The following is a 14,468-nucleotide window of genomic DNA, read 5'->3' as shown; positions in this document are numbered from 1 at the left end:
TAAACTTTTTTTTTCTATAGTCAATAGAAAATAGGATGGTACTCTGTACTGATTAATACCTATAGAGGATGGAAGGAGACAGGAACTATGGTAACTACAATTACAAAACATTCCTATGAATCTGTTTTTCACTACGTTGTATGACTGTGGGAAAAAATTGAATTTTTAAATTGCCTGCAAGCTCATCACTTAACAGTTGAGTATTTTATCAACTTGATGTAAATGACAATTGTCTCTTGTCATGTTTGACTGTTAGACTTTCTATACAGTCTTTTAAGACATAACTGCATTTGGAATAACTTTAAGGTTATTCTGTCCTTGAGGCGGAAGTAGTAACACACTCTTCTGTTTTCACTGGAGTGTATGTAATGTAGAGGAAGACAGTGTTTCCAGTGAACTGAATTCTTCAGTGTGGAAGAGAGTCCCAGTGAACAGACTTTTGCTCATTTACTCCCTGCAGAGAAATGACATTTGTTCTCGACAACATTTTCTCTTGAGAGGACCAGTTATTGGCTTATGTCACAAGCAGTCTACCGTTCTTCAGTGATATATTCCTTAAGGCATACATGGATCACTTTCAATACTCTGTGATCCAAATTCCACTCTTATTGATTGTATGAATGTTCTGTGTCTGTGAGAACAGAAATTGTTCTTCTGTATGTGTTAAAGTTCATTTGATTTTCTTTCTGATGCAGTGCTGATATGTATTTCTCCATCTATATGTTGTGTGTGTGCATACACATACATATATATGTTTATGTAAAAAGCTTCAGTGGTCTTTTACTTTTAATGGGCTGGCTCTAATTCTAACCAGCCCTCTGCTGCAAATACAGATTTGCAGATTCTCTCTAGGGAATCAGAATAGCAGAGGCTCTCCTTCTTCCTTGCCCATTGCAGATGGTTTGAGGGTAAGTATTAGCATTATTGCTAATTTTTTGTTGGTTTAAGGATAATAAAAACAACAAAATTCAAGATGTGTTGAAGGGAAAAGTTTACCATGAGAAAGTATAGTGAAATTTGATGAAAACCCTATGGGTAGCTACCCATACTGTTTGTATCTCTGAGCTGAGACAAACTGTATAAATACATGTATACAGTAAAATAATTAAATGCTCTGTTAATTTCTGGGGTGAGTAGGCCTCATTAATTTAGCTCAGGTTGTGCAGCTAAACATCTAGAATATACACAGTTAAATACACTCAGGTAGAACTTGGCATTGACTGGAACTGGCATTTTGATTATTGAGGTACTACTGTACTGCAATACAGTTCTGCCAGGAATGAGTACAAAAGGGACAAAAAAAAAGAATCTTGTTCAAAAAATGGGGAAAAAATTACAAAATTACTTAAGAACTTACTACAGACTGGACGCTTTCCTGGTTAAATATATTAAGCTAACTGTTCTGGTGCTTTACACAGTACATTAAACAACTTAATCATACTGTCCTGTCTTGCATTAATAATTTAGCATTTGTATTCTTGAAGCCGCTATGTTTTCTTCTTTTGCTCTGTTTCAGTTCTCCTTCAGAATACAAATTTTGACTCATTTCCATTTTTTCCAGACCTGGTTGACTTTCTTGTTATTTTTCAACCTTCTTGTCCAAAAATTGATTGTTTCGAGGACCACTGCTGTATTTTTTATATGAATATTTCTTTCATTGTTGTATATTTCCCAGAATTCTTTAGCATCGTTCAAGAAGGAGGGCATTCTGGGACAATATCTTTGAGACAGAAGAGATTGTTATTCTTCGTGAATTTTACTCTGAACTAATTACTTTCATGTAGAATTAATTGCCATGTTTTCACAGGCACATATTCTGGATGAACACATCAAAGAAAGATAAAAGTTGGAATTTTAAAGATAGAAATTAGTGGGTTCTGTGCTTTGTCCTTCTGGAAACCTCAGATCCAAAACATCAGAAATTTGGTAAGTAAAGTAAAGGTAAAGGTAAGTAAATCCACAAGGCAGTTTCAAGTTTTGGCCATAGATGCATATGCTGATCAATCCCTTCGTTGCTTCAGAAATAATTAATGTTAAAGAGAAGACTGCAGGCTTAAAGAGAAGTCTGTTTCTCTTTAAAATCTGAAGACAGCTGCTGAAAGGAGATGAATTTATATCTTAAGAACTTATCAAATGATTTAAAATTAATTTTATCATTTAAAAAAAAACAAACTCTGGATTTGTAAAGGCTATCAAAAATAGAAAGTCCCTAAATTTCAAGCAACTAGGAACAATACTGCTATTAGTTAAGATGGCACTTCTGATTTCTTCTTAAAGAACTACTTTTATGAATAAACAGTAATTCAAGTTCTGTCCTGTTTGTACCATCTTTCTATAGTCTTCAATGACACGGCTACTTGGGATGGTGCTTAACAGGGTAAGTGACATTTGAACGGCTCATCAAAACAAAGCATCCATTTGTTGCTTCTGTCATTAATATGGATGCTACAGAGGAGATGTGCATTTTGCAGGGTTTAGTGATTTAACACAATAAAATGTAACAAGTTACATTTTTAAAATTTCATCATCATATTCTGAAGGTGGACTTTTAAAACTGCACCCAACTCCAATTGTGTTATAGATTAAACAATTTAACAATATATCAGTGATGGCAATTATAGGTTTATTGTATGTGCTCAGCTTGAGCATAAAAGGTTTTCATTTTGCTTAGTAGCAGCTTTTTGGGGTGTTTACATAACTTTGTTTAGTTCTTTGGTGATAGACAAAGGGGTATAACTACTAAATCTGAGGCATTTATAAAACCTAAATTTTGAGAGGAGCTATTTTAAAGAAAAACAGGAAAATGTGGTTTGCTTCTCTAAAGCTCTTTGATAGGTGTAAGTAAATAAGTAGTGATATCTTGGCTAGACAGTCTGTCCCTTCTATAGACTTTCAGGTGGTTTCTGCTGTAGAACAGACTAAGTCATACCTAAATAAAATACCTGTAAATAGAAGAAAATATTCTTGGTGATACAGAAATGGTGCCAATCATTAGACAATTTCAATAGTTGTTCAGATTTTCTGAATGGATGTACTGACTGTCTGGGATGGAGTTGATTTTCTTCATAGCAGCCCATAAGGTGCTATGCTTTGAATTTGTGACTAAGACAATGTTGGTGTTTTAGCTGTTGTTGAGCAGTGCTTATGCAGAGTCAAGGTCTTCTTTGTTTCTCACTGCCCTGACTGTGAGTAGGTTGGGGTGCACAAGAGGCTGGGACAGCTGATCCCAAAGGGATAATCTATGCTATATGAAGTCATGTTAAACAGTAAAAGCTCAAGGGTGGATGTTCAGTGTCATGACATTTGTCTTCCCAAGTAACTGTTAGGTGTGATGAGGCCCTGCTTTCCTGGAAGTGGTTAAACATCTGCCTGCCCCTAGGAACTACTGAATGAATTCTTCTGCTTTACTTCTGTGCATAGCTTTTGCTTTAACAATTACACTGTCTTTATCTGTCTTCCCATGAGTTTTTTCACTTTCACCTTTCCAATTCTCTTCCCTATCCTTCTGGGGCAATGTGAGTGAGTGGTTCTGTGGTGCTTAGCTGCCTATTGGGCCTAACCCACAACAGTAGTTTGAGATAATCGATAGCAGGGAATCATGCCTGAACTGGAATGACCACATAAGATTACTGGCCAGCTGGAAGTAAATTTTCAGCAAGACACAAGCTTGAGAAGTCATCCCCGGCCCATCTGCAAATGCCATTGAAGGATTCTTGTGATAGAAACTCCTGTTGCTACCCAGAAAGTGACCATCCATCCTGTTAGAGATTTGATTCCACATTGTGAGTTTAACTGTATGCCAAGATCATTATTTTTATTAGTATTTATTTATTTAAACAGTCTCTATATACAGCAAGGGGGAAGCAAAAGATGTATTTGGGGACCATGTAACAGGTTTGACATTTTGCAGTGCTCCTTTACTGTAACCTACTACAGGAGTAGACTGCTGACTATCCCTTACGATTTTGCATTTCTTATGTGCATGCAAAAGTGGATGTTATGTGGCAATGTATGAAGGTAGTATCTCTTAAAACAGGAGGGAGCAAATTGGAAAGAATTGCTTGTTGCTTTTTGTGTTTAATCACAACCTTCTTGGGAGTTTTGCATACAGCTGTCTGGCCAAAACATCAGGAAGTTGCTAGCATTGTAGGAATTAACACATGTTCCACAAAGATTCAAGGAAATTGTCTGAAGTTCTAACATTAGTAATGCTTGAGGAAAAATACAACAAAAGCAACAAAAAATTTCTGCAAACACTGCAGGATACTGCAAATGGCAGCACTGGAATCTATTTTATTTTATTTTAGCTGACAGCACTATCTAGTATTTTACTGTTAGTTTTCCTTAGATCCTGTTTTCTGTGCTACACAAAGGAACGTGTATGTTTTTGTTTTATTGCCTTTACTGTGGCAGCAAACATGCAGAATAATAATGACTGATGTTCTATGAGATTTCTTATCTTTCATGATATCATTTCTTTAACAGTCATTCTTCTTCCTACATATTTTTGGTGCTTAATGCAATTCATCATTTCACATCTTTTCTTATTGCCATTCTCCACATTTTCTACTTTTGCTGACTTAGAGAGCAGTGAAGTTGTAACAATCTTTTAGAAAGAGAAAATTAAAAGGAGAGCTTCAACTACTGTTAATGCAGAACTATTTAATCATAGCAGATATTAGCAAATCTTTCATGGAAAACTACATTTTCTTTTATCAGGTTGTCATTAAAGAAAGCCTTGAGTCTGAGGTTCTTCTCCCTGACATCAAAAAAAAAAAAGGGGGCACATGCATGAGTAAGGCACATGGAAGACTGCAGTCTAATCCAAGAAAGACTATACTTGGAAATGAGAGACAGCCTTATTACTTCATTTTACTTGTCAGTTCCTTGCTTCCTGTGCTGAGAATGCCTAAGAGGATGCCATTTACAATAATAAGTTTTTAATACTAGCTCTTGACTGATCCACAGGAACATCTCCTTCAAATTTACTTTACATTTTCCTCTTCATCACTATAATTTCACAGTGATTTTCTGTTTGTTGCATAGAATTTTGCTATTGATAGAAAGGTTAGGACATTTTAATTCTATCTATGGATCACACTTTTAACAAGACTGAATTTTAGTTATAGAGGGAGAGGGACAGTATTTACACAGAGGTGGTTAAAAAGCCCAACTTCCTATTATAAAGTTGCTTTGCTATCCTAGGAGGTCACTACATGTATAGAAAAGCTATAGCAAAGGGTGGCAATGAAAATGAATGAGCTGAAGTGATTTTTATAGAAGTCACACAGCAGGTGAGTGGTAGAGTGAGGAATAAATTTAAAGAGTTGTGAGTCCCAGACCAATGTGCTTGCAGTGAATTCTGCTGTTCTAGAAATCTCATTACTTACAGAACACACCAGAAAAATGTAAAAGTTGGGTGATACATACAGTGCCAATTGGAAATCACCATGCCCTGTTTAAAAATAAAAACCCCACACCAATGGATTCAAATCTAATTAAGCTTCACCCTATCTCTGATTACAAGAAATCCATGAATATATTTATATTCTATACTAGCATTTATCAGTTATGATCTCTTCTGAAATAAAGGCATCTGGAATCTAGAGCCATGGAAGAGTAGGAAGAACTCATCAGCAGAGACACAGAGACAGCAAGAGAAATGTATCAAATACACATAAGAATTGGGGGTCTGAGGGGAATAATTCTGCTTGGTTCTTCAAAGGTTTCCTAGCTCTCAATATTTGGGGAGGTTGTTTTTTTTTGGTATATATATATATATATATATATTTTTTTTTTAATTGGGAAATAATGCCTTTTGTCATTTTTTTTTTTATTTAACTGTTCTTTGTTTCATAAACATCTCATTAGGTTTTCAAACACTATGCTCCAATTTTTTTTATTCCCTGCCATTCCCCTGCCCCCATTTTTCTCCCTTGAGTACAACCCCTGTCATTTGCAATAAATCTTTAATTCACCACCACCTGAAAATCACTAAAGCGTATGTTGGTTTGTTTTTAATTTTATTTCAAGTCAATTTTCAGAAACTAAGAAAGTAACTTGTAATTATATTACTCTAACAGTTCTGCAGAGAGCTATAGAAATAGCTTAGCTATAGAAATAGCTTAGCTATAGAAAGTGTTGCAAGTGTTTCACTTTTTTATTCAAAAATTACACTGGCTTATCAAGATAGCTTAAAAGATCAGTTAAAAGTCTTGTTCCTTTTTACAAACTTGCAGCATATAGTCTGCACAATGGATATAAAAGCTTTCATCGTGAGCACTTACTTGGAGAAAAGATCTGGAAGAGACTGGGTAGATTAACAGTCTAATATAAAATGTGGAAAAAGCTTGTCTCCATCTCATTAATATCATCTTCTTACTTGGTCTCTTTTCTTCCCTGAATGCCAATTTGTAAGCACAGACAACTGGAAAGTAATTTGCAGCTGGCTGACAGTCTACAGAAAGTCATCCTGAACATCTAAAGTTTATATGGAACAAATATTTTTAAAATCCCTTACAGCAAGGTCATAGGACACTTCACAAACAGAATCTAGGATAATAACAGTCAATCATAGCTTATACTACTCAAAAATGATGACTTCCTTAACTGAAACTGAGATACATCATTTTGCATCACAATACATATAAGGTTCTTTCTTTAAGGAAGAACTTTCTCATGTACTGGTGTATCTGAAGATCCTTATGGCATAACTATTCTGATGGATACATTAGAACAGATTAATAGAAATACATTAAGAGTGGTCTGATCAGTTTCTGAATTACCTAAGAACATCTATTTTTTAATGAGGACACTGAAGCAAGAGTTACAGGCTAATAATGCATATTGGTATTTTTTTCCCGACTGAGCATAGGGAAAGACATGCTTAGTGCAGTTAAAATTCACCATCTACGTGCTGCCAGTATTAGTACTAGCACCTGACTGAAGAATGTTATAATTTGAATCAAGGAAATTAATGCTGAAGTGATCTTGAACTCTGTTGGACTGGTCAGATTTGAGATCCAGAAAAATAAATTTCAGATACTCTTATTAATTGTACAGTTGAGTAGCCTGTAAACAGTTTATTAGTTCAAGAATGGCCAACTCACCCTTACATTTAAAAACAATCAAAATAAACTCTCCCAACCTTGGCTCATTCTGCTTTAGTATTTTTAAATGTCTAGTGTTTATGTTCTACAGTAAAGCCATTCATAAAGTAAATAATCTCAGGAGCATTCATGAATCAATATACCTAGGAAAATATATTTCAGATCCAAGCCAACTATATCCAGGAGGACATATCATATTATCATTTTCTTTAATTATCTATTTGGAAAAAATAGATTTAAGTAAAATGAAATTTGAATTGAAAATTCACAATAAATCTCCATAAACAGCTTGAGGACTTTGAAAAAGACAATGCTTTTGCTAAGGGGAAAAAAAAAAGTAGGAATGACATATCCAGGAACAAATTTAGAATGGAAACCTCTTCTTAATTATCAGACAAGTGGGCAAGCAGAATTACTTTTCAGAAGGGTGAGTAAGAGCAAAATTCATTAACTTCAAATGAAACTCCATGACTTTATTGAGGGTTTGTATGATACAGTTGCCTACAGCAATGTTTTGCTGTATTTGGTGATCCAGGAAACCCTTTCAGTCCCTGTGTTTGTAATGATTATGCAAAAATTATTTCATAGAGTAAACAAATACGACGTATTGCCAGGCACCTGAGGAAACTATGTTTATTTTAGTGATGCCTTACAGATGTATGCAATGACATATTAAAAATACCCCAAAGATTTAACATTAAAAAATAAAAATAAAAATCATATCTCAGGATAGATATTTTCCTGGTACATTTTACTTTCCTGTGGTGATTCTCAGAAGTTGCATAACATGGAGCCAAAACCAAGTGGAGATTACTGCTATGAGCTAGTGGTATAGGTTCCACTTTTCCCATGCTCCCAAGGAAATTTAGTATAGTAGCTAAGGCAAAACCCAGTGTGCTGACCGCTGTCTCCGAGAGAGATGGGAGAGATGGATGTTAGAATACAGTGGGAAAGGGAGCCATTTGAAGACAGAGAAGTCTGAGAAAGGTTCTTTCCTATACTTAACTGTGAAGAAGCTTCTAAACTTCAAGGAAGCAGGAAATTAAAAACAGGTTAGTTTGAAATATTTTTCAAAATGATAGAAAACATTGTTTAATTGAAAGGGAACAATTTTCTTAGGTATCAAACAGTTCAATAGACTGACAAAATATGTCTGAATAATGGAAGTGTGGCACAGCTTTACATGTCTGTAACTCCTAGATAGATAACTAACCATGCTTTACAAGCAGTCCTCATCCAGGAGGCTACAAAAGGTAATTTCAGGATATATCTTAATTCAGTATGGTCTTGAGGAAGGGATGGTGTATGAGGTGTGCAGCTCTAGTGTCCTTGAAAGCAAAGAATTCTTTTGTGTTTCATCCTTTCTTTTTCTCAGGGGGAGTAATTGTGACTCACTTCTGTTTCTTGCCACATGAAAAAAAAAACAAAAAAACAAAAAAACAGCCCCGAGGTCTACCAACTAACTGGTCAAGTAATTATACAGTAAGCAAGGGTATTTTAACCTATCATGAATACAAGGTGAAAATAATCAGATGGCCGTGAAAATGCTCCTTTATTACTAAATTGGAATGAAAGGAGATAGAGAATTTTGCACATCTGCTTCCAAAATCCAGGTGGCCTGATGAGAAGAGCTTAAAAATGTGCTAGGCTTTAATCAATTATGGAGAATGTTAGTTCTTGCTTAGTGTTTGTTGTATGGCTCTACAGATACCAAAGCTTTTTAGTTAAATAGGAAGATCAGAAAAAATCCTGTTGCTGAGAACAGCACGGACACTCCATAAAAATAAGGGTTGGTCAGAAGTGTCATAAAGGTTTGAGTTTGTGCATGTACGATCACCCCGTCCCCCTAAAATGGAAGTTAAAGGCAAGTCCTTGCAATTACAGTAAGCCAGGTTTTTTTCCCCGAGATAATTTTAATCAGAATGTGACAATTTATTAGAAGGCGTTATGAAAAGGTCAGTTTTTGAAAAAGCTTCAGAAAGAAAGTTATTTCAAGTCAAAATGAAAGACCTGATAAAAAGAGACCTATCAGAATGGTTCCCCTAACATTCATTAGGGGGTGAGAGGAGCAAGGTCTTAGGTCTGGTTAAGCGGCTATTCCTGTCTTTTCCATCAGAAAACTTCAGGTTAGTGGCAGTACAGAAAGGGAATAAGAAAGAAAGTTTAGCATCGATGTTCTGAAGCAATCAATCTTGCTCTATTCATATTTTTATAAGCATAACCCTTCTTGAACCATATCACCCTCACAATTTATCACTATCTCAGTGAGTTATCGCAGTTTTACTTTCAAAATTTATCCTCAACAGGGAAAAAGATCATTTTATGAATGAATAGGGAAGTACCCAAGATCACTGAAACCTAAACTGGCCATACAAGTAAAGTTTTAAGTGGTAGTCTACTTCTACATTAATTGTAAAATGCCTTCCCTACCCCTTTGTCTCTCCAAGCCAATTTGCTCTGTACATGCTCAAGTTTTGAGTTCTGAGTGCTCCAAGTGGAATCGGATTCTTGTGGAATCAGAAGTAAAATCTATTACCTTTGTGTCTTACTCTAAAAATAATATTTGTGACTGGAGAGACCTCAACTCTTTCATTAAGTGTTGAGGGCCAACACAGATGGGCTCATTAGACCACTGCAGCAATGTGCTTTTCTCTTGTTTTAGGCAAGAGGTGAATAATAGATTCAGCTATAGATTTTTCCCTTACTTTATCTTCCCTAGATATCTCTGTTTTCGGAGGGAATAGTGTAATGCCTTCACACTGATAAAAGTCAGAGTAAAAAAAAACAGGGAAAATAATTTGGTTGCTGCTTGAAAGCATCTACAGTTTGCCAGTATCTGAGTTTTTGTCAGATATCTTCATAAATTTCATCTCTTCCTTTAACAGCTGTTTGAAGTTGAGAACCAGGCCCTCACTTGTATAAATTAATACTGATTTGTAACTCAGTTGTTGGGATACACTTGCGCTCAGATAAATGTAAACATCCAATTTGTACGTCATAATTACACTGTGCTTAGCTTTTGAATTATAGAACTGCAATCTCTTTTGTATATATATTGGTTAACAGTATTGTATCTCTTCTGCTAGAGGCAACAGAAAGATATTCTTATATTAAAAAAACAAACAAACAAAAGATGTCACACTAACAAAGTAACAAATTAAACCAACCAACTTTTACAATATAAAAGTCACAGTATTTCCATCAGAAAGTAAACGTTGATGGGGAACAATTTTAGAGGTCTTAGGATACTGCCAATTTAACAGTAACACCGCCAGCACCACCACCACCAAAACACCATATGCAGATACTGAAAAACATCTAAGATACCCTGTATTTAGCAGAGAGTTGTAAGAGCATGCTTTCAAGATGTCAAGGAGACCATAATAATGTAGATTCCCTCAATGAAGAGAGAAGTAAATGCCATTATAAAAGCAGACCCAAGAGCATATATTATTAGCTTTTTTCTCCCCTATTTTTGTACCTAATTAGAATATAAAACAAGATATAACTAGGAAAACCTGTGCTGACACTGAGTTATAAAACTTTGTGGAAAATGTCAGTATTAAAACTCAGGCAGGTTTTTAGCATTGGTATGAACAATTAGGAATCGTTGACATTTTCTATCAGTGCAAAACCTCAAGTAGTTGACAGCTATATGTTTCTAGGCAAACACAATCAAAAGGTGTTGGATGCCTAGTTTCAGGATTTGAAAAAAGCCCATAAGTAATATAACTTGATACAATGTATTTTAAAGTGAATTTATTATGTTTTTAATCCTCTGTTCCTTCTTCATTCTCTCTCTCCATCTTTTATACATGCCATGGAACACCCTCCCATACACAAATACAATATGAGAGAAATGTAAGCGTATACTTCATAGCAGTATAACTGAATTGCTGTAAAGGATTTTAAAGGCCTAAGCTCTTCTTTGAGACTCATCTTTATTTTTTTGAATACCCAGATTATGAAGAAGACATACGATAAATTAAGTCAGAGTCAGTTCCTCTCAATAACAAAACAACAACAAAACAAACAAACAAACAAACAACAAAACAACAACAAAACAAAACAAAAAAAAAAAAAAAAAACAAACACAACACAATGAAGACTTTTAAAGTAAAGTGGAGTTTGGTTGCAGTGAGATTTGGCAAGTGTTCCTGACTGCCACAGCACATTTATAGCTAAACAGACAGTGTAGATTCTCTAAACATCCAAGCATAGCCATTTTTTTCTTGATGTTTCTAAATTATTCTTGCTCCTCTCATAAAAGTCCTTGTAGCAGAACCAAGTACTCAGCAGTTCTTTGACAGGAGAGACTATTATTTTAGAAACACAACTATTTTTCTTCAAATGATCTTGTTGACAAGAGAAAAACAATGCTGGAGTCACTCAGAATGCTTCCTACTGCATGACAACAAACAAAAACCTTTATCACTTGCAATATTAATGTGCTCTGCTTCCATGGAGTAAAAACTTATAAACTGTCATCTCCATGCCACCTTCTATCTTTATTTCCTAAAAATATTCAACTACAGGTCAGTTTTTGCAGGACTAGATATCTAGATTTGCTGAAGGGTCAAAAATTTACTTTTGTCCTAATTTTGGCCAAACTTTGGACTGACAACCTTCTTAGATTAAAAGTTTAAAACTGTTGTTACAAATTTTCATTACAACAGAGGATAAAAATAAAAATCACCATCTGTGTTGTGTAAAATTTAAGCTCTATCCTTCTGAATTAGATTCCCTGTAAACTAGGTTGACATTATTTAGTTTAAGTTACTGGACTCATGTTATGAAGCATTATAATTCAGTACCAGAAAAGAACACTATTCAGTCAGTTCATCTGCTTTCAGAAAAAGCAGTAGATAGAGAGCAGCAGAACTGCTTAGTTTAATTGAAACAACAACAAGAAAAAGATTGTTGAAGCTTTACATAAGTGCCCAGCAATGACTGAAAAAATAACTGAAGTGCAGGCAGTGAGCTTGCCCCCCCTTTCAGCAGTCCTCTCCAAATGTTTAGTTCTTCTCTAAATGTACAGTTGAAAGTCCTATCAGCATGAAGGAAAAAGAAATGTGTATGGTTTCAAAAAGAGCAAAAAAGCCCTGAAGCGAGTTCCTACACCCACTCCCAAATCCCACACATCCATGCAGTGCAGCTACAAACCCACATCCCAGCTGCAGCAATCAGCACCTCAGAAAGCTGAAGACAGAAGGATATATATTTTTTTTTTTTTAGCTTTGAAGTGCAAGGTTTTGAATGATAACTTACACATTCTGCAGTTTTGTCCCTTTTGCACTATTTTAAGTATTGTGTTGTTTATCAATACTCAGAAGAAAACTATTTCTTAAACAGTAAACCTGCCATGGAAAGTACTGCAGTACTTTCCCCCGCTGCCTTTATTTCCATACATCCAAAACCTACTATTTGAACACTCTGCTCTAACTTTATATGGTGGATTGAATATGTAAAGAATCCATAATCGCTCTTTGTTTTCAGTGCTTGGTCATCTAAAAATTTGTATGTGTAAGACTTTCCATGTCAGGGAATATGCGGTGAGATACATGAGGTCAAGGACAACCACAGTCATGATAGGCACAACTACACAGCAATTTTTAGGTACGAACAACTTGAGATAAAGAATCACCCAGAAAATACTTTTTACTTAATGAACTTGCATATTTGGACAGTGGTAGCATGTTCTTAATAAGATATCTATTAGTGTTATAAAGCTGTGAAGTCTTAAATGCAATCATTACTTTTAATTTTTTAAGGTATTAAGATGTACTTTACCTCTCTGTCACTGTCATCACACAAAGCATTAAAGAGCAGGCACTACTCTTACAATACTAAGAAGTTTGTGCATTGTGGTAAGTTGGAACTCTATCTTTAAAAATGGCAAATGATTTCTATGTAAATTTCAGTCACTCACTTTCATCTTATATTGAATTCAGTTTTAGAAATCAACAAATACATTTATAGACATGTGACTAACATTGAAGAATGCATAAAACTGTAAACTGAGCTAGACGAAGAAGATAACATTTTCCTTTAATAAATTCCTCTTAAATATTGATTGCTATTTCTCTTTGAGTTTTACTAGCTATCTTAAAGAAACTGTTATTTGAGCATAACACCAATAGAGCCCAACTAAGACACCAAACATTCTCCAGTAACTTACATAGTACAGTATGTACTAAGTACTTACAGTAACTTAGACAGTCACAGCTAAACTATTTTTAGTGATGCTTAGGAAGCCAGATCATTCTGGGAACAGCACAGTCTGTTTCACGTTTTTACATGTAAATGGGTAGAGGACTCAAGAACTAGCATTTATTTTGAAAATTGCTTGTTCTTTTCCTCCAGTAAAATATAAAAATACATAAAATCTTTACCTATCACATGTTTATCTCAAACAACTCTCCACTTATTTCTTTAGATATTGTCAGCTGTAATTAAATCTGTTTAATTTCTGATTTCAAGAGACCTCTCAAAAATTTAAATCAAATATTTGAAGATAAATTTCACAGAAATACAAAAATTAAACTTGTTTGTGTTACCTCTTTAAAAACAAAACAAAACAGAACTGCAAGCACTCGAGTTATTTAGATTCCTTAACATGTGAATCTTACATTATCATACTACACACAGAGTCCAAATTCTTTGGCAGAGAGTCACCTGGTATGACAGCAAGAATGAGAAACAGACATTGTTTGAAGCATCCTCCATAATGTTTTGAAAATCATATGGAGAAAAAAAATACCATGTTTGGACAAAAATTGAGAAGTGTTTAAAAAACATATTGCACTTCATTAAAGTATTTAAGTCTGCAGTGGTTTATCAGTGCTCCAACATCCATTCCAGTGTTTTTGAGCTTTTTGTTTCCTAAACTAGATTCTTTTTACTTCCTGATCTTTATTCTCTCGTTCCTAATCTTTATTCTGACAATGGCAGTCTAAAAGTCTCTTGGGTCCCCCACTTCCCCTCCTGAAACTTCAGACTCCTCTCAGCCCTTTTTACTCACCTTCGTATCTGCAGTCCTCTTGAATTTTCAACATTTAACTTCAATTTCCAGCATTTTTGCTGTTACTCTCCTCCATTCCACCCCATTTCTCAAGAGTACAGTTGACTGCCAGTGCAAAAAGAAAAAAAAATTTTTTTCTACAGTGCTGAAAAGTCTTCAGCTATCTCTAACACATCACACGAAGCACTCTAGTGTCACCACTTCTGTTGTGTCAGCAAAGGCCATGCAATCCAAGACAGATTTTTTTCCTCCATCGGGCACTGCTTCTTGTCCTTTTTCGCTCTTCAGCTTTAAAACTAATGTTCCCAGACCAAGGTTACACTAGCTATTCCTTTTTT

General features: G+C 35.0%; 1 protein-coding gene and 1 long non-coding RNA gene across 13 annotated transcripts in view; one reads left to right on the top strand and one right to left on the bottom strand.

Annotated features, from left to right (window-relative positions):
• LOC311444172 overlaps window positions 1-14,468 on the top strand; it is a 110,555-nt gene that overhangs the window by 85,047 nt on the left and 11,040 nt on the right. Inside the window, exon 3 of the long non-coding RNA XR_014697683.1 lies at window positions 1,808-1,926. This is a non-coding gene — a long non-coding RNA (uncharacterized lncRNA). The remainder of the gene's footprint in view (window positions 1-1,807; window positions 1,927-14,468) is intronic.
• LOC311444167 (uncharacterized protein) overlaps window positions 1-14,468 on the bottom strand; it is a 98,585-nt gene that overhangs the window by 83,932 nt on the left and 185 nt on the right. For 11 of the 12 annotated variants that reach the window (XR_014697674.1, XR_014697675.1, XM_084535130.1 and 8 more), the window contains exon 1: window positions 14,131-14,438. Coding sequence is in view for 7 of the 12 variants with exons in the window: in XM_084535122.1 (XP_084391248.1) it covers window positions 14,131-14,164 (34 nt within the window). In the remaining 5 variants the exon portion in view is untranslated. Of the gene's footprint in view, window positions 1-14,130; window positions 14,439-14,468 lie in introns of those variants that run through there. The other variant, XM_084535126.1, reaches the window with a different exon arrangement.

Source organism: Aythya ferina (assembly GCF_964211825.1).
Source record: "Aythya ferina genome assembly, chromosome: 13".
In the NCBI taxonomy this organism is placed as follows: domain Eukaryota; kingdom Metazoa; phylum Chordata; class Aves; order Anseriformes; family Anatidae; genus Aythya; species Aythya ferina.
This window is presented reverse-complemented; position numbering and strand designations above follow the sequence as displayed.